The 24,445-nt window shown below is 45.5% G+C and overlaps 1 protein-coding gene across 2 annotated transcripts in view; it reads right to left on the reverse strand.

Moving 5' to 3' along the window:
• Positions 1-7,049: 7,049 nt before the first annotated feature.
• The window catches only part of NEO1 (neogenin 1), a 179,654-nt gene continuing 162,258 nt past the window's right edge, over positions 7,050-24,445 (reverse strand). For both annotated transcript variants that reach the window (XM_065733638.1, XM_065733637.1), the window contains exons 21-29: positions 24,140-24,172; positions 20,497-20,565; positions 19,586-19,733; positions 17,704-17,942; positions 17,067-17,159; positions 12,384-12,542; positions 10,580-10,831; positions 10,131-10,267; positions 7,050-7,845 (exon numbers count right to left, since the gene is read on the reverse strand). In XM_065733638.1, coding sequence (XP_065589710.1) covers positions 7,762-7,845; positions 10,131-10,267; positions 10,580-10,831; positions 12,384-12,542; positions 17,067-17,159; positions 17,704-17,942; positions 19,586-19,733; positions 20,497-20,565; positions 24,140-24,172 — 1,214 coding nt within the window. In that variant the 3' untranslated portion in view covers positions 7,050-7,761. The remainder of the gene's footprint in view (positions 7,846-10,130; positions 10,268-10,579; positions 10,832-12,383; positions 12,543-17,066; positions 17,160-17,703; positions 17,943-19,585; positions 19,734-20,496; positions 20,566-24,139; positions 24,173-24,445) is intronic.

Genomic DNA, 24,445 nt, shown 5'->3' on the forward strand with positions numbered 1-24,445 from the left:
CTGAAGTTTTACTTTTCAATCTGATAGCAATTGCGGGGGGAGGTAAAGTGGCCTCAGTTCAGCAAGCCCTGTGCCTACTGAGCCCGTTGCAGCATTCAGAACACCAGGGATGGGTGGAAATGCTGCAGGCTGTGTATCGGCTGGGCTGGGAAGAACTGCCCTGGGTTGTCTGTGAATCGGTCCCGGGAGCACCTGTGGCTTGGTCACTGCAGCATGGGGGTGATGGAAGGGCTGCAGGGCCTTAACTGGGGCAGGCAGGGGGGAGGAGAGGGAGCCCAACTGAGAGGGCCCTCCTGCCCAGGCTGGGCAAGGCTGAGAGCCTCCTGGAGGTGGGGGGACGGCAGCGACACTGGGTAATACGGGGCAGCCCTCGGGGCTGAGCAGTGCTGGCAGATGGATGGGATCTAAGCGAGGTGGAGAGCTCCCAGAGAAGGCTTCCCCGGCAGCTCCTCAGTGCAGATTTATTCATTTCGGTCACGAGGCTCCAAGCCCTGACTGCAGACAGGAGATGGATGGGAGCAGAGCGTGACCGGGGCTCTGCCTCGCAGCAGCTGCGGGGAAAGCCCTGTGTGAGAGAGAGAGGCAGGGAAGCCGCCTCCGCACAGCAGCGCAGAGGTTGGCCAAATGAAGTGGATGCTGTTCCCATGGAGACAGTGCCCACGGAGGAGAAATAGGGCCTGGCGTGCTGCTCAGACATCAGGAGGATGGGATGCGGGGTCTGGGAGGATGCAGGGTGGGATGGAGCTGTCAGGCATGCAGCCGTCCCCTGGAGGAAACCTCTCGCCCTCTCTGTGGGTGGGGGTCCTAAATGGGGGCCCAAAGTCAGGTCGTGGCTTTTCAGCACATATCTGAACACCCCAGTTCTGTCTGCAGAGGCACCGCCAGCCAGGAGCAGTGACAGGGCTCATAGAGGGGCTGCTCTTTCTTCCCTCTTGGGTTGGAAGCCCGGGGCAGAGCACATCGCCCCATCATCACAGAACAGTGGAAGTCCAGAAGCTGTTAGTCTAGAGTGAACAAAAGGAAACGGGGACACAGCAAAACCTTCAGTGGGTGCTTTTTCCTCACCTGGAACCTGCAAGGGTGAGTACTGAGTAATTAATCATTGGATTAAGTTAACGCGATGAATTTATTGCTATGACTGCAGCATGTCTCATGTAATCCTCCCAACCTTTGATGGGGTTGCTGCAGGGTGTTTTAAGCAGGGCTGGCACAGGTCTGGGGGATCCGCGGGTGCTCAGTCCACTGGGGTTTGGTAGCTGGCTGAGATGGCCAGGCTGGGGAACAGCATTTCCTCATAAGAAAGCACCAAGGGGAATTAGTGTTTGCTCCACGTTCAAGGCCTGTGATGGCCAGCTGGCTTGGCCACTGTCCTCGTGGAGAGGAAGGTCTGGAGGTGTCAGCATGTGCTAGAAAAGTGCTTTGTGAGAGGGGTATCCCAGGGAAGAAGGTGGGACAACGGGAGCTGAAATTCAGCTCAGAGTTGGCTGGATTCTTCTTTGCTCCACCTATTGGCTTTGGGTTCCTCTCCACAGCAAACGATTGCTTTCAGGCTCTTCTTGCCTGAAGAAAGCAAGCATACAGTCTGGATCTGTGGTGTTTCCTTCTGCCACATCTTCAACCTCTTTTTTGACCGTCATGCCTAAAAAGGGGTTTTGCCCTCTGTTGCTGCCTGCTGCTCCTGGCCCTGTCCACCCCATTTTCTTTTGTGCTTTTGGGGCACTGTCCCCTTGTCTCACGAGGTGCTGGGGAGCTGGCAGGCCCCCTGAGGGCAGCTGTGCATTGTGTGCTTATGGAAAGTTATGGAGGCTTCAGGGCACCAGCTGGCTTCTTTTCTCCCTGAGCCACGCTTCCCGTGCCTGGTAAGGGCAGCCATAACCTGGTGGAGGCCTGAACTAAGGGAAAAAGCTGTGTGGGTTTGGTGTCTTTGGCAAAGACAAATTAGCCAAAATTATGCCTTACCTTCATAGGAATGTCTTATTTGAGATGAGCAGTGATATGCTGTTGCTTTAAACGCGGTCTCAATTCTGTCTGAGCCAGGAGGCTGCTCTTACTGGGAAAAGGCTGCAAGTGTTGCACCAATTTAGCTAAGGTGTTGGAGTTGCTGTAAGTCAAACCTTTCTGCCTGTGCTGGAAGCATAAATGCTGTTAAGGAAGGACACAGTGAGGCATGAATAAAAATGAGTTTGCTGCGTGAGCTCATTACCATGCTGCTGCTGCTAACAAAAGAGTCACTAATGTCAGGCTCCCGAGCTGAGGCAGAGGAGAAACGAATTAATCTTTTCCAGGTAGGTAGGAAAATGGTGCAGGTTGGGGCTCGCCTCGCGGTTTCGCTTAGCAGCAAAGCGTCGCTGCCATCTAGTGTCCCTGCCGTGCACTGCCGGCTCTGCACGAGCGCACAGGTGCAGCGTTTTCCTTCTCCCTGGCCTACAATGGATTACCTCTTCCTCGTGAGCACCGTTTTCTCTGGCTTGACCCGCAAAGCTCGTACCAGAGCAAACTACGTGAGCTGCCCCAGCAGGAATTACTTTCACTTGAGGTTAGTAAGCAGAGGTCACATCTCTGCTGTGCCCCCTCTCTGTGCCTGCATCTCTGCTGTGCCCTGACACACAAAGCTCCGCCTGTAACGTTTTTGTTCCCAATTTCTTGGTTCCTTTGCACATCCCCCCATCACTTCTGGCATGGCTGAGGGATCTCCATCCTTTTGCAGGACCGTGGAAATCTGAGAGCTCAGTGTTCTTCTCTCACTGTAATTTTGCAAGAACTTGACTAGCAGAAAAGGGAGAGGAGGAGCAGGGGATGTGAAGCAGGGTGGAAGCTTGAATTCCTGTCTGCAGAGGTTGGGATGACGAGGGGCCTGATGCTCCCAGGAACGTTTACTGCTGTAAAGGAGAACAGGAAACCCTTTTACAAATATATTAACAGCAGGAGAAAAACTAAGGAGAATTTCCCTCCTTTACTCAACGAGGCAGGCAATGTAACCACAGATGATAAGGAAAAGGCTGAGGTTCTCAATGCCTTCTTCACATCTGTCTTTAATAGACAGAGCAGTTGTCCACAGGGTACTTGCCCTGACCTGGAAGTCCGGGACGGGGCACATAATGCACCCTCTGTGATCCAAGCAGAGATGGTCAGAGATCTTCTCCTCCATCTGAACTGCCACAAGTCCATGGGGCCAGATGGGATCCACCCAAGGGTGCTGAGGGAGCTGGCAGAGGTGATTGCCGAGCTGCTTTCTGCCATCTATCAGCATTCCTGGTTATCTGGAGAGGTCCCACAAGATTGGAGGCTTGCCGATGTGACTCCCATCTACAAGAAAGGCCGTAAGGAAGACCCGGGGAACTACAGGCCTGTCAGCCTGACCTCGGTATCAGGGAAAGTTATGGAGCAGATGATCTTGAGGGAGATCACACGGCACATGCATGGCAATAAAGGGATCAGACCCAGCCAGCATGGGTTCACCAGGGGCAGGTCGTGCTTGTCCAACCTCATCTCCTTCTATGACTGGGTGACCAGACAGGTAGATGAGGGAAAGGCTGTTGATGTAGTCTACCTGGACTTCAGCAAGGCCTTCGACACGGTCTCCCACAGTATTCTCCTAAGGAAACTGGCAGCCCGTGGTGTGGACAGGTTCACTCTTCTCTGGGTGGAGAACTGGCTGGAGGGCCGTGCCCAGAGGGTGTGGTTAATGGAGTTAAGTCCAGCTGGCGTCCTGTTACGAGTGGTGTTCCCTAAGGGTCAGTATTGGGACCCATCTTGTTTAATATCCTTATTGATGACCTAGAGGAGGGAATTGAGTGTACCCTCAGTAAGTTTGCAGACGACACCAAGTTGGGAGGATGTGTCAAACTGCCTGAGGGTAGGGAGGCCCTTCAGAGGGATTTGGATAGGCTGAACAGCTGGGCTGAGCTCAATGGGATGAGGTTCAATAAGGCCAAGTGCCGGATCCTGCACTTTGGCCACAATAACCCCATGCAATGCTATAGGCTTGGGGCAGAATGGCTTGAAGAATGTAGAGAGGAGAAGGACCTGGGGGTGTTGGTTGATGCTTGGCTCAACATGAGCCGGCAGTGTGCCCAGGTGGCCAAGAAGGCCAACAGCATCCTGGCCTGTATTAGAAATAGTGTAGCCAGCAGGAGCAGGGAGGTGATCATCCCCCTGTACTCAGCTCTGGTGCGGCCGCACGTCGAGTACTGTGTTCAGTTTTGGGCCCCTCACTCCAAGAAGGACATTGAGGCCCTGGAGTGTGTTCAGAGAAGGGCAACAAAACTGGTGAGGGGCCTGGAGCACAAGTCTTATGAGGAGCGGCTGAGGGAGCTGGGATTGTTTAGTCTGGAGAAGAGGAGGCTCAGAGGAGACCTTATTGCACTCTACCACTTCCTGAAGGGGGGTTGTGGTGAGGAGGGGGTAGGCCTCTTCTCCCTGATAAATAATGACAGGATGAGAGGGAATGGCCAAAAGTTGCGCCGGGGAAGATTTAGATGAGACCTGAGGAAACATTTTTTTTCTGAAAGAGCGGTCAGGCACTGGGATGGCCTGCCTAGGGGGGTGGTTGAGGCACCATCCCTAGCGCTGTTCAAGAAGCATTTAGATGAGGTGCTAAGGGATTTGATTTAGTAGTTCAGTGGGTAGGGATGGTGATAGGAGGATGGTTGGACTAGATGATCTTGTAGGTCCTTTCCAACCTTATGAACTTATGAACTTATGAACGTGGGGCACAAGGTATAGGGGAGGCTGGCTGGCTTGCCAGCAGTCTGGATTAAGCGTGACAATAACGATATCATCTACAGCATTTTGAGGGTTATATTTAAAGAGTTATGGTATCGCTTTCCTGGGATTTACTGTCTTTTTAAGGCTGATCTCTGAAATGTACTTCCACTGACTGGAAACCCGGGGGTGGGGGGGAAGGAACCTGTCCTCCTTTTGTCTGGAGGAAGCAACTGAACCAACCACAATGATCAGTGCAGGTTCAATTCCCAACCTGCTCATGGAATTGAGTAAGGGCAGTAGAGGAGGAGCTGAAAAGAGAAACTCTCTGAACAGACCAGAATTTGATTGGATTAAAAAAAGTGTATTGGATATCCAATACAAAATAATAAACATGAAGTTATTAAAAAAAAGCCATAGAGTATACAGCAAATACTACAGAAAAGCAAAGAAAAAATTGTACAGAAAGGCAGACGTCTACAGCAGTCCTTAAAATTATTCTACATGAGAATCATAAAACAATATACAGGTCTGTTTTTTCCCCAAATCGCTCTGAGGGAAGCTGCCACTCAACAGCTTGACTATGACACTACAGGGATACACAATGTCCAAATTTAAAATCACAGGATATGTAAGAAAACGTAGCATTAAAATGTGAAAAAGTGCAATACAGATTGTACACTGAATTGAATAAATGTTTTCTTTTAGTTTAACCTTAAAAAACCAACTTTGAACAGTTGTTTTATCATTAAAAATATTCCCCCTCCCCAGATTCAATGACAATATTAACATTCATGGTGTTATACATAAGTAATATTCACAAAGACCCACCAGCTAAGAATACTGTGTATGTAAGATGGTATTTCTTTGGGTATAGGTAAAAAATAGGCGAAGGAAAACATCCACCCTTCCTTTCAGGACAAGGTATGTTATTTTATTATTCAAATACATCTTCTGTAGCTTATTTTGCCCTGAATCTTATTGATTAGAAGTCCAAACGTCGGTTTTCCAGGTGGCCCACAGTGCTCCAATTCATTTTTTTTTTCCCACCCCTCCCTCAAATAATAAATAGACCCAGCAACTGTGCTAGAAATGACAATAGGAAGAGTCCAGGTGAAGAAAGGAAGTAAAACCACAGCCCAAGGCCCTGCTGCTCTCTGGGGCCATTCATTGGCTCTCCTTTCCCCCATGATGAGGACAAAAAACACTGGCCCAGAGCTTCAGCCAGAAGGATACAAGGGCTGGGAAGCCATCGGAGTTTTGTTTGGTTGTCCTTCTAAGTCTGAACAAACAGCTTGTTCTGGTGCAGCGGGCTGGCCTGGGAGCAGTGGGCTCAGAAGCATCCTGCCTCTGTGTGCCTGCTGCTACCTGCACTGCCCCCATTGGTAACTCTGAGCTTCCAAGAGAAATCCAGCAGCTTCTCCCTGTCAGTAAGTTTTGGGTTTCCTTTCCTCTTAAATTGAACATACGCACAAGTTTCCTGGGCAGATGGGTTTCATTTCTCTGATTTTTCTTACTAAGACACAGTCCCTCTTTATGTCATTCCTCCTCAGACTATGGCAAAGCCCAGCAATCATATATATATATATATATATATATATATATATATGGAGAAAATAGGTAAAGCTTTTTCTTCCCCTAACACTGGATTTCCTTTTTGATTTTCCTTCCTTTCTAGACACATCTATGATCAGCACCCGAATCACTAATACTGCTTTTCACGTCAAATGGTTTAAAAGTGTAAAAAAATACATTTTGCTTTGCTTATGTCTCTCAAGAACCCTCAGGAGAAGGCTTCTTGTTTAAAGGGCCTGGGATGGAGAAACTGCACTGGGGTTGGACTTGGCTGCTGAAGGATCCTGTGGACATGATGTAAGGGAAGATGGAAGATATGCTTTTGTTCAGGGGAGGCCCAGGCAGCTCCCAGCACCCGCAGAGCTGCTGTGCACAGCACCCACTGCCCGTGCTGCCCTTGTGAGGTGGCCTCCACCCCAGTGCCAGAACAGCACTGCTGCCACAGCAAGCACTGCTGTCACCTAAATGTAAGGAACCCTACTTTACAGGAGGAAATCTTTTTAATGTTTCTAAACGAGACTCACTGCAATTCAGTAACCAGAGACACAGTATGCTGGAGTTACAAGGAAGGACGTTACAGAAGATGCTTTCATTTTCTTCAGTCTTTCGAGTCAATGTAGAAAGACAGGAAAACAACAATAATGAAACCTCCCCCTGGATTCCCTCCCAATCTACTTTTCCCCACTCAAAATATTGAAACTGCACAAAAAGCAACAAACAAGCCTTTCAAATTACATTTCAATTCAAACAGACTGGTAATCTCACAGTGATGAGAGGAGAAAGTCAGGCTTTTAATAATTATAATATAAAAATAATAATAATAAAAAAAAAGCTTACAAATAACAGTGCAGCATCCCAAAAGGCCATGGATTAACTGCCAGAAGGGGATGTAATTATATGCAGAATAAAAAACAAAACAGAACAACCCACGCTGGCAATGAATTTTCATACACAACAGAACAAGCAGTCAAATGTCAGTCTATGCTGTGGAAAACAATAAGTTTCTCTTTTTTTGTTGTTGTTGTTTTTTTGTTTGTTTTGATTACGTTATTTTTTTCTTTTTATTAAAAAAAAAAAAAGATAAAAGATAAAAACACAAAATTGTACATAAATGCGAATGTCCAACACTGGAAAGGCAGGGCAATCACACCACTGAGATAAAACCTGACCAGAAAAAAAACCAATGATGTCCATTCTCTTTCCTTTTGTCTGGATGCTAATTTCAGCCTGCTACATCCCATCCTGCATGGACTCAGCAGGTAAATGGAACTCAACTCGGTGTGACTTTGTGACGGCCGGGAAGGTCATCCCTCTTCAACCAGCTGTAGCACAAATGCACCAATTGGTTCCTCTGCTCCTGGGATGCTCTCAATGTGCTGTCCCTCTTCTTCTGTATTTTTTTTTTCTGTACAATTCCTTGTGTTCCAAGGCTGAGTCCCAAGACGTGTGAAACAATCTGGAGTCATGTCCTGGAGAAGGCGGTCATGCCGTAGTGATGGCATTAAGGTCCTTCATGAGTCCTTCCAGGTGGGCCATCTCTTTGGTCAGCTCATCCGGTTCATAGCTCTGTGGGAGATGGAAAAAGTTACTGCCAGGGCTCTGCTTCCTTGGGAGGAAGGAACAACAAGAAGTGCTCAGTGATTCTGGTGGAGACTGTGGCTCTGACTCATGGATAAGCAGATTTATTGTGTTACAGGAATTAATACCTTGGAATGACACTCAAACTTTAAACACATCTTTGTGCAGTAGTGATTCATAATTTCACTCATTTTGAGACCATGATCATCTTGTCTGTTTTCCAGGTACCAATTCCTGCTCCAAGGCAACACCTGCATTTCTATCAAAGTAGGTTCCTTGAAAAAATCATCCCAGCTTAATTGAAAAGATGGCTGAAAGAATCACAGGTGTAAAATTACTTTAACGAAAGATCACTTAAGCTTGCTAAAAGATGGTACTCCATGTTTAGCCTCAACTGTTCAGTTAGAGCAACAAAGATCCTATGACCAAGTGCATCTCAAAGCCTTTGAAAGCTACGTCTTTCCCAGCACTGTGTCATTTTCAACTCTTTTTTTTGCTTTGGGAGCATTTCTCCAAATTCTCCTCATTCTCTCTGTTTTCAAAGGAGATAGGCTGCACGTGGCACTCTGATACCAGCTGGGCTTCTGCCAAACCTGGGGCAGCACAGCTCCTGTGTGACCAATTCTGCTGTTGTACGTTCAAGGCCCATTATGAGATCTTCTGGATCGAGTCGAATACGAAAGCTACTGCTCAGCTGCCTGCATGCCACAATGCAGAGCCCTTCCAGGGAGGAGTGCTCTCACCTGCTATCCCTTCCTTTACTTCTGGCTGCAGTCCTTTTCCTTCACTGACACAGAAATGAACAGTGCAGGGATGTGCAGCTTACCACCCCTTAGACTCCTTTGTACCACAGATGTCCTCTCTGTCCTGTATGTAAAGCATTATGTGCAGCTGTTGGCCGATGGTAAATGTCAGTGAGCTGGAACTGAACATGGAATCAGACTCATTCCTTCAGGACCTCATACAAGCTCAGTCAAGACAAATCACCTTCTAACTACCTCTTAAAACTCCTATTTCAGCAAGCATAAGGTAGGCACAATGACTTCATATTGTACACATTTATCGGTGGCTAAATTTATGGATGAATATATTTAAGATCTAAGTCTTAATTATGAATAATAAGTATTTTAGTACTGACCCTAAATAAATAAATAAATAAGGTAGGAGTGACAAATAGAAAGGGAAAAGTGCATCAAATCAAGCTTGTCTACGATCTCTAGCCCAGCACTCAAGGAAATACAATCAAGACGGTGAATTGAAGACACCAACACAACAAAAGGAGGGGAGAAAAAGGAAGCAAGAAAAAAAAAATCATTTAGAATGAGCATTTTCTGTAACAGTTACACAATAGCTAATGTAACAACTCCTTGGCTTGCACTTTCAAAGGAAAACAAATAGCTTTTGCCTGATTCCTCCAACATTTTCCCTTCTTAGAAGCTGCCTATTTTTAACAAGGCCCAACAGCTGCCTTTTTCCCAGACAGTCAGAGTACTTCCATAGAAACAGATTTGTGATGATGGCTTTAAGCATTTTAGCATTCATACTTAGTTCTTCCTTTGCAATGACACTCTTGATGCTTTGGCAGCTATGCAGCAGCATAAGCAGCACCTTTAAGAGAATCCATGCACATTATGCTTGCAAAAATGAAAGCAGGCAAAAACCAGATGTGCAGGGAACTTCCACAGCTCCTGCAAATAGAAACCAAAGGCATAAACTGAAACTCCATTAGGTGCTGAAAAGAATCAGGAGTACTGCTACAGACAGATCTGGGCTTCACTCTTCTCTTAGTGTAATTGAAATAGGCTAGCAAGAAAACAGCAGCACTGAGCATGAGAAGAGGAATTATAAAGGAAATCTTAGAAAGCATTACTCTGTCTTCAGCTAATAGCCTCAGGACAGCCAAAATGTGGCTGAAGATTTATCAGTTTTGACTTGGTGGGCCCTGCAGACCAGAATAGATGGAAGCACAGCATCTGCTTTGTGCAAACAGTAAAACAGGTATGGTCACAGGTAATCTTCTGATTTAGAAAGTGCTACCTATATTTAGGTGTTTATTCTCTCAATTTACAGCCTTGCATATAAAGTATTTGCAGTAAATGATTATTTTTTTTAATGTGGGTTACTGTGCAATGGCACTCAGTGAAAGCCAGAAGCCTCACTCTCTTCTGCCTTAGGAAGTCTCCCTGCAGTCACTGCTGAAGTTTGCAGCTATCACACAAACACAAGTTGGCCGTGGTCCAGCAGGAAGCTGCTGGCAGTGTCAGGGCACTTACGCTTTCCGAGTCCTCGAGCATCCTGGTGGTCTCCTGCACATCAGGGGCACTGGGAACCACCACAGGCATGGGAGGCCGTGTTCTTCCTAAGGTCCCGATTGATGCAGTCTTCACCGAGTGAACTGGATGGGTGGGAGCTTAAAAGAAATTGTCGACAGAATTAGGCCTCAGTTCTCTTCCTATTCAGACAGCTCTCGGTGAATAAAAAGAATTCTATTAGTACACAGGAAATGGAATGCTTCAAATAATGGAATGCTGAATTTGAATTTGCCTAGTTAGTTAATCTATGTACTGAAAAAGGCCTTAAAAACGATACAAAACGGTTCAGTCCAGCCCCTGACGCATTGCACTGACTGTACCGTACCCCAACCCCAACCCCAACCCTCACACATCCTTTTCTCCTTCCAGTCTCCTCCCCTGTCTGCGTGCGCTGCTCACTCCCCGCTCACCTTGCTGGGTCAGCAGTGGGGTGCTGGGCAGCGCGGGGTCGTACGCGGAGCCAGGCGGCACCGCCGGCACTGCGAAGCTCTTCAGTGGGTGGGACGGGCGGACGTGAGCCGTGGGCAGGCTCTGGGCCGCGTCCTCCTCCTGCGTGCTGCCCAGGTAAGCACCTGAGCTGCTGTCAGGGTCCTGGTGGTCCGCACACGGCTGGGACGAGGAGGCCGGCATGGTGTCGGAGCTCGGTGTGTTTCGGACGGATTCTACAACAGACCAAAACATGTGGTTTGTTTTCTGGAACAGAAGTGCTCTCTGTGGTCAAATGGAAACAAAGCAGTAGTGCTGACAAGTGCTTTTCCCAGGATTGCTGCTTTAAGCTAAGAAGTGAATTCACAAGTCAACTGTGCAGCAAATACCCCCAGCTCTGTGCAGCTGTCCTGTGTGAAGGTGAACTGCAACAGCTGTCCACTAACAAAAGCTTGAGAATGGAATGAGGCCACAGGCACAGTAGCAACCAGCAGCTTTGAGCTGGAACAGCCGTGTGTCACCAGACACAGTGGGCACCTTGTAATGCAGCGTGGGACTCAATCTTCCTTCTCATTTTGCACTTCAGTATTTCACAGCATAGGAACTATTACACAGATATACACATGCATGTATCACTGCAGCACAGACAGAAGAGACATTTGGTTTTTCCTTCTGAGATGATCGATAGACTTCAAATCACTTCAAGGCCAACATGAAATCCCAGGCAGCAGGGTCCTTCCTGAGCTGAGAGGACAATGGGATGGCACCATGAATTCAGGGCATCGTGAGCCCCCTCAGAGCATGTGCAGGACAAGAATGGGACAGCAAGAGCCACCACTTCAATGTATGAACAAAGAACATCTGCCTCTAAGACACTGTCTGCTGGTGCACTGCAGCCTCGTGAAGTGCTTTCATAAGGAAACAGGAAACAACTCTCTTGGCTCTGGAACCTTAATTAAAAATTCAGCCTTGACCTGCAGGAGCCCATCATTCACTTCAACCCTACGTGTTACCTACTCGTGTTCTAACAACACCGCTGCTTCAGAATTCTTCACAGCACTGGAGACATCACAAGAACTACTGCAATTGGTTGTGCTTGAGGCCTGAAAAGCACTGCACAGGAAGCACCACCATTTTCTTTGTGCTTCTGGTGGATTAACTAGAGATTCTCAGGAACCAAGTCTGGACTTTAGTCCCCTCTTGCATTTAAACACAACTCATCAGGAAAGTTATTATCAAATTAAGTCGCTCACACTGGGTGTAAATGGATGTTTCAGACTCCAGGGCTGAAGGTTTTAGAATAAGGAGTCCTCCTGCCTGAAGTGTGTACAAAACATTAACCTTCCTTTCCAAAGGGCATTATCACCTATCACAATGATCAATACGTGAGCTACACAAGATGCAGGTCACAGAAAGCTCAGTCTAATGGAAGGATATTGTCTGTGCTTAAACCTATCCCTCTGCCTCCATGGGGAAATAACGTCTCCTCTATTCCTTCTCCCGTCTTTTTTTGGCAACGAACCTGAAAATGTGCTGTGGGTCACCTACTGAAGCAAATACAGTGTTAGGAGAAACTGCAGCTGCTATCTAAAAGCCTCACAACTGTATTTTCATTCAGCACAAAGAAATAAATACAGCAAAAGAAAGAAATATACCAGCTGTGTTGGTCCATGCTTCATGCTATAAGGCCTCAGCAGAGGCTGACCAAGCTCCGTTTCAGCTCTTGATTTCCACATTTCACTCACTGTTCCACAACAATCAAAATCTGCCTGGACATTTGTATCTCACCTGTGGAATTGGCCCTGTCTGAATGGGACATGGATGTGCCCATCGGCCACGGGCTGACCTGGTGATGGAGATAGCTGCGAGTTGGAGAAGCGAGGCTGCCGGAGTGGAAATGATGGTGAGGGTTATCGAGTGAATGGATGGGATGGGCACTAATCACAGCTGTGAATGAACACAAGGCAGAAAAATGCTTAACGTACAGACAGGCATGCACGTGTACTGAAATGCACCACATCCCTCCCTTCTCCCACAGTGCTGCTCAGCAGATTTACAACTATACCAAGTCAACATTTCAGGGCCAATTTTCCAGCACTGTTCTATGCTTTAGCTCCCTCCAGGACAAGAACAACCCCCCCCAGAGGCAGCACCTCTCTTGGCTGCATCTTCCAAGAGCTTTCTGTTACACTTGAGAAAAAAGAAGTTCAGCTCCCTCTAAAGGGACTTCCACGTATTTCACGCGGTGCTGTAAATGTCAGACTTCCTACAGGAGACACACAAGCTCAAATTCCAAAATCATTTTTGGCTGCCATTGAATTTCTCAACGTTGTAACTCACCGAGGCATCTTTGGTTAATTAATTAACGTAAGACAAATAAGCGTAGGAGAAGACACCCAAAGCTGTATCCATCCCCTCTGTACAGAATTAGTAAAACTCTGTTCCAATGTACTTAAACAAAAACTTTTTTTTTTTTTTTTTTTTCATCCTTTGTGTCATTTTCCTGGTTAAGTCAGACAAATCTCAGGCTTACTGTAAATCACCCTGTGCCCTCACCCCCCTGCTGAAACATCCCACTACTCCCCACATGGCAGGAAAAGCATGCACACAGCTTAATTCTTAGGATGCATAAAATACTGAATTGCTTAAAATCATTGAGAAGAAAGAGTCTCAGCATGGCAAACAGAAGGGAAAGGCTAAACTTCAGCACTACCACCAGCACCACAGAAATGCTTGTGCTGGGTCATTCATTCTGAACGTTTTCTGGACATTCCCCCCATATGCTGCCTTTGGAACTCACTTCCTAGGACAGACACAAACAATCCCACCATTGTGAGCCGGTTAGGACTCTTTGCAGTGATGAATACAGTTTGAACTCAAAGGCCAAGTAAACAAATCTGAACTCTCAGACTCCCTTATTTCCTAGAAACCAACCTGTCAGAACGTGTGAACTGATCAGAGGAGGCAATGTGCACAGAGCTGAGCTATTACTAACAACAGATTTCCCTCTCCCATTAAGTCACTCAATAGAAAGCAATCTCTATTATCAGCCTCTGGTAGATGCACGAATACTGAGTGTTCAGAGATAAGTTCTGATGCTGGTGAAAGAGCTGCACAGGGCTGAGGAGACAGTAAAATATCAAGTATTGTCCCTAACAGCTTCAAGGAAGACTGAAAAGCTGCATTGTCTCACAGGGAACTGGAAGCGGAGGAACACCCCACGAGAGCCACCCGTGCAATCAGAAGCTGAGGCAGAGATGACAGCCACCAGAGAAAGCAGGAGCCCTCCTGTGTGTTGGTGAGGTAGGAGGCACGTCCACTGCAAGCCATCAAACTATTTTAAGTATAAACAAGACTGCAGTAGCTCTATCCACAGCAGTATCAAGTGAGCAAGGGGGAGAAGTGTGATCCAGTGAAGATAAGTGCACCCTCCTACCTTGCATCCAGCTTAAGCTGAGGGCAACTCTGCAATGAGTTTTCTGGGTTATCAGATCTGAATCATGTGTAGCCTTACAGCTCAAAAATCAGTACGTTGTGCCACCAGACTTTCATGAAGACCATGATGTGCCATTTAATTCCAAAGAAGTACAAAATTCATATCAAGAAACAGACAAAGAAACTTGATGAGTTCAAAAATGAATCTAACATCCTTCCAGAAGTCTTGTCTTCCTGTTGTCAAAAGGCAGGAACCTGCCAGGCACATGCCATTCCTGTTGCACTGCTGTACATTATAATGAAACTGAACACTAAATTATCCTAATTTAGTATTAAGAGGTAAATTTGAACACAACCATGGAGGAGAAAAAAAAGCAGTAGCAACATAACTGCAGCCACAGACTTAAGCACACAGAATGGTCCTGCCTGCCCTGCTTGCTGGGAAGGGCCTCCTGTACCAGAATGTCACCTTTCTGCATTGCTTCTGCCAGAAAAGTATCTAAAAGGCATTCACTCCCTTATTGCTTTCACTGACCAGAAACCAGAAACCTATAGCTGCAACTCTTTGAGTGTTTGCAAACAGGAGATAATGACAAAGTCACAACTTCAAGCCCTGAGGCACCATTAGGTCTTACTTCTCCTCCCTGACATTCAGTGCCTCGTGTTGACCTGCCTCACCCAGCCAGCTGCACCTATGGATCGCTCCTCTCTCTGGGAAAGCAGCATCCTACAAGGCAGGGAGAACAGATATGCTTCTCAAGCAAACACAGTAGGTCTGGGATCAAAATAAGATGCCAAAGCTAGGTTTGGTGCTGCAAGGAGAATTCCACAACTGTATCTGTCAGCATAATCATATCAGCTTGAATACCATCAAACAGTGCAACTGGAATATGCTGCCTTCGTAAGACACGTGCCACCACTGTACCTATCATGCCTGTCAGCTGCACATCTTCCATCCTACGTGGGACTGACTGGGCAAGCTGCTGGGTGTCCTTCTCACTGAGTTAACGTAGCGTGAGACACACACTGCTATGCTATTCCTGTACAGCATGCCCCTCATACACTCAGCTCTGGCTGCTGCGTGTACTCCGATGTGTTTGTCCAATGCTGTATCTCATCTGGAGAAAAACATGCTTGTCAGTACCAGAGGAGCGCAAAGGAAGACTCCATGCAGTCTGCATTTTTATGGGTTCATGCAACTCTGAACACACTGTGGAAATCATCAGCTGCCACGTGCCCTGTGAGGCACCCATCTTTGACAGCAGACCAACTTTTAAGAAAATAACCAGAATAAAGGTGATTAGCATAAATCTATCCTCTGCTCCTTCCTGATACGTGTAAAACTTGGAGAAAACAGGAAGCATCAGACTTCTTAGTTCCCAACAAAGAAAAGAAGATATTACTCCTGAAACATCTTTCAGCTCCTGAGTTTCACAGTGTAGCTGCTGGGAGGTTTAGCAGGCTCTTTTCATCTCAGAGTTTTACCATTCGTAAACAGAAGCTTAAAATATTTTGTAATAATAATAATCGTATTTCTATTGCTTCAGCAAAAATTCTAAGTTAGCACTTCTGCTCAACAGGTCATTAATTGGCAGGGAAGCACACAAATAAGAAGTAAAACCAGACAGCCTCCTCATTTAGAAGTCTGCTCTGCCAGACCAAAAGCCTCAGCCTCCATCAGAGGTAGAAATACATTCCAATAAAATCAGTGTAGCAAACACATTGTGGAACTGTACCTACTGCAGGGGCTCCTGGTATCTTTTCCAAAAAAATCCAATAAAAGGCAGCGTTGCTCCTCCAAGCCATTTCTTCTGCACAGTAAATTCTGCACAGTAAAGGGAACAAGCTCACCAGTGGGGACATCTTGCACTGAGACATGGTGACACACTGCTGAGATCTCATCTTCCCTCACTGGGTCACTGCGTTGTGTCTGCTCCTGAAGCTGCTCCTGAACCACTACTGTGCTTTGGGATACACTCATACTGACTTCTGTTTGCCCCATGAGGGTGGACAATAAACTGCAGACTGGTCAAGACCTACTTCTCAAGTAACTGAGCTGTCTGTGCACTGGGGACAGCAGTTATGTTTGATGCTTCAATGCAGGATTAAGGTCACTGCAGGTACAGGTAAACACTGTCAGGAAAGAGTGACTATGACTCCCGTGAAAGTTTCAAGATGCTGCCAGTAACATTTTCAAGGCAATGTAGAGTCAGTAGAGATTCCCCATGTGCTGGTGCTGCTGGGACTAACTTTAATCAGTTATCTGTGCTGCTGAGCCAGGCACAGAAGCAATCTGAGAAATATTTAAGATTGGGATCAAGGCGATAGAGCAGCTGCCTCCTGAAAAGAGGCTGAAAAGGTTACATCACATGGCTGGGAAGAACATGACTAATGGTGGAGATGAATCCAATGGAGACTGACCAACCCAGAAAGGCGGTGGTTAAGGAGAACACAGAGTACACCACCAAATCCTGATGTACTAGAACCACAGATTGCTTGCTGAAGCCAGTAAGATATCAGTTAAAAAGAGACAATACAAATCACTACATTAGACATCACATTCTGAACGTCTGCATCTTGCTGCCATGGGAGACTAGAGGCAAACAGCAAATTCAGGAAGGAGTCAGATCTGTTCAGCAGGTCAGTAAATAGACCTCCTGGCAGCAATGTACCCTCCACAGCTCCTGTACAACAGCTGGCAGAGCACAAAGAGGGTGGACTATAAAAAGCAGTCAGGCTCACATCTCCCTGAAAAGCACCAGCAGTTGCCACTGCTGAAGGCTGAGACAAACTGCTGGGCACATTCCTAACTCACCTCCCTTCTGCAGCACACCACCTGCTCACTCAAACTTGGCCTTCACAACAGGGGATATGGGATGCTTTCTTTGAACTGTTTTCACTGCAGATATGGGAGAATTACTCGGAAGATTCTTAGTAGAAAGAGTGTAAGTCAGCATGGGTGGGTGTGCATACGTATCACCACGGCTTGTTTGGGTGCTCCCAGTTCCAAGGCAGCCAGGTGGGCTGGAGACTTACGCTGAGGTGGCTGAGAATCAAAAGGCATCATCATCTTGGGCCTCATCCCTCTTCTTCCTGCCAGCGTGGACATGCTGTCCTCCGACTCATGCCCTAGAAGAAGAATACTGAATATTATTTACCATGGCAAGACTTCTGAGATACCATACCAAAATGATTTAAATCCTCCTCTCATTTCCAGGTGTGTAAGAGGGCTCTCCTGTTGGTAAGCAGTTTTGTGACTCACAATGAACAAAACCAGCCCTTCCATCCTTCACCAGGAGGAGGACAAAAAATGTTTACTGGGCACTGGAAGGACTCTCTAGGCCATTAGGTAAACACAGACCTGACTGCCTGACTGCAGAAAAAAATCTGTCTCACACACTTGTTACATGAACTACTGAAAACTAATCAGTTTTTACTAATGTTTCCATAAATCATGATCTAACACTCATGCAACTCAGTTTTCTTACTAAAACACACAATTCTTCCTTTTCACAGAGCCTCATAAACTAAGCAGAAAGCAAATGAACTACTTGGAAATTAAGAACAAAGACATATGATGGCCTAGAAAATTTCACTGAAGAGATTCTGACAGAGACACTGAAACATATTTAATTTAAAACAATCAGGACCTAAGTACTTGCTGATAGCTCACCTCTGTAGGAATTCCGCCTTTGGTGAATATTGCTGTCCATGGAATTATCAACTGGGGTGATATCCTGGGAGTTGCGAGGGATTGGGGTATCTGTCATGATTGGATTGGGATCTGGAGATTTATCAATGGGTTTTAGCTCCAGTCTTTCATGATGGATCCAAAGATCAGGAGGCTTGACATCTTTGGAGTTCCCTTTGTACTTGTGGGACCCGTTCACTGATTTGCAGGCAGCTCGTTTCCTTGGGAGGGAAAACAAATAAAGTGTTCTTAGATGTATGCTTCCCTTCACTTGGCTGAAAGAAGTGAATTTTCATCGAGATTTCTTTCTGATCTTGTATCCAGCTGAGTGAAAGCTACCCACTGGGCAGGAAGCTTTGAATTTTACATATAAGCACATCTGGCATCTCAGAGCACAGCCTGCACGTTCTGCAGCTCTGATGTAGAGTTTTGTCTCAAATGGTACCACATCCTGCAGAACTGTGCTCCACAGTCTAAGCTTCCATTAACAAAAATTAAGTTTCTCGTGCATATAGTTACTGAGGGGATATTCTAAACATGAAGTGTACATACACCACGCTGTGCTGTACTCCAGGGCTTACAAACAACCTCAAACAATAGCTGCAAGAGCGTGGAAATAGCCCATTACCCCAACAGCATGATTAACCTAAAGACTAATGAGAAGAATGATCATTTTCTCACTGTTCAGAGTAGACACAACTAACTAGAATGTTTGTGAGGCAGACATTTGACAAGAAGGCTTTTTTGGAGAATTGAAATTTAGAATTCTGGCACTGTACCGCCCACATACACTCGTTTTGAAGCTTGGCAATGATGGAGAAAGGTGTCCCTTCAGGCAGCACAGTTGCTAGATGTGTCTGGGATATATGGCTTGGATACCTGACCACATTCAATTTTGAAAGGATTTCTGCTCAGGTTGAGCAGAACAAGTGGAGATTATCTTAGAAGCTTGGCTTTCATCACTTCCTTAAAACTCTCATTTTGCATAAAAGTCTCTTTGTATTAAAAAAAAATAAATCAGTTCTTTGAAAGAAATGCAGAAACAACTTTCAGGAGCCCATGAATGGAAGCATCATTTCTGTCTCCAAAATGAGGGCAGGAGTCAGACACACATCTGTATTTAGGATTCTGGAGCACTTCTCTACAGAATTCTGCACCAGGTTCAGATTCCACTCCAGTCATCTATCTAAAAATTAGGTATTATCATGCGCAGCTTGGAAACCTGCTCCACACAGTGAAGTACATGCTATGAACAGAAGTGACAATGTGCCTGTGCTGCTGAGCTCACGCAGCTCTACACAGATTTCAGACAGGAAACACAAGAGGCAGGCCCGCACGCTGCCCGCTCTGAACTGATTCTACATCTAATCCTGGTACAGGTGGCAATAGAAGCTGTGTAACAAGAGATGTCAGCTCTCAGATGACCATTTGAGCTTCCAGCAATACACCCACCAAAAATTGGTGTGATTACTTGCAAACATACAGAGTTGATTTTCAAAAAGGAATGCAAGATAATCCCAGTATTTTAAAAAATAATTTCTCTTTAGAGATGCAGGTCTATATGAAAGCATTGTCCAAGTCTGTAAACCTCTGATAGCTGTAAACTCTGAAACGTGAATCAGGAATAGTAAAGCAACATCATCATCATCTCCACAGTAACATCCACCAATACAGCTAAGTTATCTTCTGAACAACAGAACTCAGGCTCATGCTCCAGCCCTGCACTACTACTCTGACTTCAGCACATGGCTTCGACAGCCCTCTAGACTTCAAAGTACTAAATTCTAAACCGCCATAAAGGGAAGATTAAACAGAATTAAAGGAGAAGGACAGGACAGGGCTAAATACCACCCAGACAGCTTACTTTTTTTGGTGAGAAGTGGTACGACGAGTGCAGAAGACAGCGACGATCACCACTACCACAATGGTGATGACTCCAACAGATACTATGATGACAAGAAGCATGTTGCTATCCAAGGGAGAAGTAGGACTTCCGTGGGGACTGTTACTGCCTGTAGAGTAGGGAGAGAGGGGTTATTTATCTTAAGGACTTGGAAAAGATCCCCATCAGAAGCGACAGGCACCGATCCAGGCTGGGAAATGGATGAGTGGAACGAGCGAGATGCAATTCTGTTGAAATGCTTGCTCATTCTTTTGTTGTCCACAAACTGTGTCTCTGTACTACTTTTACATCTGTAAGGCACTTCCCAGATTCATTTCCTACTAACAATCTATAAACTTCAAGTTCACCCTCCTCAAACAGCTGTCGTAAGGAAATCCAATAATTCAGAGTCTGAGGAGTTAACGTGGGACCTTGCTAGAACTAAAACACTGTGGGCATTCCTTTGGACTCAGTAATCACACAAATCCTATCAGTATTCAACTGCGGGCACTCTCCTCCGAAGGAAAACACATTTTATGTAACGCTAATGAGTGCTACCGCAGGGCACGGCTGCCACAATGCACAGTGCTAATAAGGAGAAGGGGTTAAGATGTTTTTTCTCCTTCCTGCTCTGTTCTTGCTGAATTCATTCTACACTTGTGTTCTACAGCAGCCATTTAAAACTAACCTGAGAACAAGATCTGCTGTCAGACTGAAATGCAAATGCCCGTGAAGGTACTTCTTTCCAATACCATACACAGTAGGCAAAAGTGCTACGACAGAAGTCTGAAACGATTTCTTGAGTGGGAACAACTCTCGACAGAAAGAAGTACAGAAAGAGATCTGATGAGGGCTGTGAACAGCGTAGTGCCACTCCTCAGCAGCACACCTACCGCTGAGCGGCGGCTTGTAGTCCGGCCCCACGTCCAACGGGCGGCTTCCTTTTCCTGCAGAGCCCGAAGCTGGAAAAGTCAATATGTGGTAATTCCATGTACACATCCACACACACACACACCCCAGACTCCCACACACTGTCGCATCTGAGGCAGTCCTTCAGAACTTCCTTCTGAACCACTGTGAGCACATTTTTCTCCTCGTCTCCCCCCTGCACAAAGGGTGTTCCTCCAAGGAGAGAACCACTTCAAAAGAGCTATTTAATGATTAGTTTCCCACGCAGCTAATTGTTCCATCTTAAAGAATATAATAACAATTATTTGCAGGAATACTGCAGTGATACACAGGTATATATTGAGACAAATGGCTTTACCACACTTGCACAGTTAATCATGTTGAAACGGTAATTTTTTTAAAACGTGTTTGTCTTCCTAAGCCCAAATTACATTAAGTGAAGAAGCAAAGCACAGTAAATATTAAGTCCCTGCCTAACCATACAGGCGTGCTCTGAACTACTCCCCATTTTTTCCCCTCGTTCCACATTTCCACAACTGACAATGAAGTATCACTGAAATGCTTCTGGTGAAAAACCCCATGTTCTTTCGTCGTTATGTGTTTTCAGTAGAATGCACGAATGCAGAATTACCTCCAGTGATAACCACACCGTGCCAAGAACAACCTTCCCCTTACAGCAATTCAGGATACTCGGCACACACACGGTTATACACTAAAGCCCCAAACCACAACAAACAAAAGTCCCTAAATGCAGCACTTTCATAACTGGAAAAAGGATTTTCTCAGTTAAAAATCCACTCCAAGCAACAAGTACTGAGTGTAAAAGGATGTACATGAAATGGAAGTTATGAACCTTGTATCAAAGCCTGTAACTTAGACAACTGCTAACAGCTGTCTAAGTTACAGGCAGCAGAAGGCACCAGCAAGAAAACCAGATGAACCCCCGAAGAGGCCAAAAAGAAGGAACAATACACATTTACAGTGAGGAATTAGGTGCTGCCTCAAATACTGTAAAAGGTGTACTGCAGGACAGATGTGTAATGCCAATGATCATTAGCAGCTGCCAGTCCAGAGAGGACATGGCAGCCAGCTGAAGCGTGTTCTCACTTTGGAAGTACTGCACAGATCATTTTGCAGCAGCCATGAAATGTATTAAACAGAACTGTAAGCAGCCTGTATATTTAGATCCACATGGCCAGGTCACTTGCACTGAAAGGATGTGGAAAAAAACACTGAGGTGAGTTCTCTGCTAAAGCCTAGCTCTGAAGACATGCTCCAGAGGCAATACAACTAACTGGCCATGTTTGAAAAAGACAGACAGCATTGTGCATGTGTAATGCAGCAACTGGGTCCTCGGCGTGGGCAAGGTCATGGAGCAGCTGACAGCCAGGAGACGGTGGCATGCTTCATGTCCATCCTTCTGCTGGATGGAAGCAGGTATTTCAAAACAAGCAATGTCTGACTATAAATGTCGTTAGTAACTACATAGACATGCTATCTTTAGACCTCTATAAAACATTTTACCAAGCACTGCATAGTGCTTTGTTAAAAACAGCCTAATAAAATAGCAATGTGGCACCTATTAACAAGATTAACAACTAATTAGCTGATAAGAATAAGAATTATAATTGCAGAATCATTGTTCACGAGGGATATTTCTAATGAGGTTCTGTAAAGACCTGAGCTCAGCCAAGTATAATTCAATATCCTTAATAACACTGGGAATGAAAATTAAAATAATTGCTGCTCAACTTAACAGATGACATAGGATGATGGAGTAGATAATGAGATATGCACAGTCACCTGCCCAGACCAGCAGGGACCACGTGGCAGCTGCAGTCAGTGCAGCTCATCAGGGCTCTGTGCTCATTGCCATACCACCCCCATATGGGTGCACCAGTGACGAAGGATGCAAATCCTACTTAAGTGTTGAAAATGTTGGGATGTGCCTGAGATAAGCACACGCACTCTGCACTTTCTCTCTGGCCGCCAACCGGCCTTTATCTAGCAGCTCACTTTGCTGCTGGGGTTTTCCACTCCCTTCTGTATTAAGTTCATCTGAAACTCTTGTTGCCCATCAGTTCTCTGCACGCAGGCAAACTTACTTTTATTTTGGCTAGTTTAGGGTAGTTTTACTAGGACGAGATGCCTTTACCTGTGCTTTTATACTAGGCAAAGGCCCTGCAGCCTGACAGCAACAGCCAGCAACTTCTGATAAACAAGCTCTGTGCTACAGGAGTGTGTGGAAGAACAATTCAGGATGCTTAATGCAAAAGAACAACCCCGAAAGAGGAGAGCAGTAACCCAGAACCATGGAGCCCAGAGCTTCAGTCCCACTGCAGCTTCATTCCTTCCAGTCTTGAGCGACCTGTCCAGTATTTCCTGAGGGACACAGTTCTGCAGCTACAGGATCTTGTCACAGAGCACACATTTCTGCTGCTCAGCATGTGTTCTTCTTTTCTCCATTTAACCTACTGCCGTGATTTATCATCTCCATCCTCTCTTAGAGGAATTGTGAAATAAAACTCTCTTGGCCTTTATGATTTATAAAATCATATACGTTAATAAACATGAATCCAACTTTTAGAAGAAGAAGATGTTACTTCGGGATGATAATGTCAGTGAGAAAATTTAGTTATCTGCTGAAACGAAGTTAGAAGATAAGTGCAGAAGAGGAAACAGCAGCTGTTAAGTAAAACTTCCTAATCTTTCCCTGTTCCACTCTAGCTGCAGTGGAGGACTAGTGACAGCACGGGGAGCAGCTGCTTCCCCCCGACAAGCCTGCATCCCAGCCAGCATCTCTGTTATGCATCTGGGTAAAAACTTACTCCGTAACTGCCTACTATCAACATCAGTACTGAGAAGGTAAGAGTATTTAAGAAATTACTTCCAAATAACAGATATAAAGCGAGTTAAGAAAGGCTCATTCTCAAACTCTGTCAGGATCCATTTAATTGTATGTCTAAGCTGCTTGCCAGTGTCCTTTTAGCCTCATCCCTTTAGACTAATTCTTCCCCTTTTTATTAGGTTTTCAGCTTTTTTGGAAGAAAGTAAAAATAGCCCTAGGACATTTGCTGCATAATGCAATGCAGTAAACTCAAAGCTACCATTTTTCAAGCAAGCATTAAGGCTGTTAGTAGCTAATGCCATGCTCTTCAGGAGTCTGAAGTCTAAACAAGCTGCCAAGCCAAATCTCACAAAAAAAAAAAAAAAGGATTTCTAGAATTACAAAAATAATTATAGATGTAGAGCTTACAAAACATCACTTGTACTAATTAGATAACTGTCTGATCTTCCTCCTCTATATACTGAAATTTCACATCCGTGGGCAGAGGCTGCCTGGAATATCACTTACACAAAATTCATTTTGACAGAATGATTCACCTCTGGCATTACCCACTTGTCCCTTCATGTGACATCTGACTACAAAGGCCACTTCATATTCCCAACACCCAAACCACAAATAGAGCTTCCAGTTATTCCACTATTAAAAGCACAACAGGAACTTGCTCGTTTATATTTAGAGCAGCAGATACTTGTTTCATTTAGGAGATGCAACAGCACATGGAAAGGAAAACAACATGTGGAAAGGATGGAGTAAGAGAGAAAGCATGGCTGTTCATTTACCTTGATCATTAGGCATTTTATCTGAGGATTCAGCTAGTGGGACAAGCGCAGGGAAGGAAAAAACAAGAGAAACATCACAAGGCTTGAAGGAGCGAGAGATGGAATTTCAAGTTTCACACAGCATAAATGGACTAGTTGGTGTTCAGCTCTAAATTTTTAACCACAAATATTCATATGGAGAAAGCACTGTTACAATTTCTGTTTTTCACCTCTCCGTGCTTTTTTTTTCCCCCAAGATACAGCATGCCACGGCTAACAAGCACTCCTTGGTTTAAAAGCCTGCCGTGCCACAGCAGCTCCGTCACA

Source organism: Cyrtonyx montezumae, unplaced genomic scaffold (genome assembly GCF_038088225.1).
Source record: "Cyrtonyx montezumae isolate F1298 unplaced genomic scaffold, pur_monq_1.0 scaffold_17, whole genome shotgun sequence".
Taxonomy (NCBI): Eukaryota; Metazoa; Chordata; class Aves; order Galliformes; family Odontophoridae; genus Cyrtonyx; species Cyrtonyx montezumae.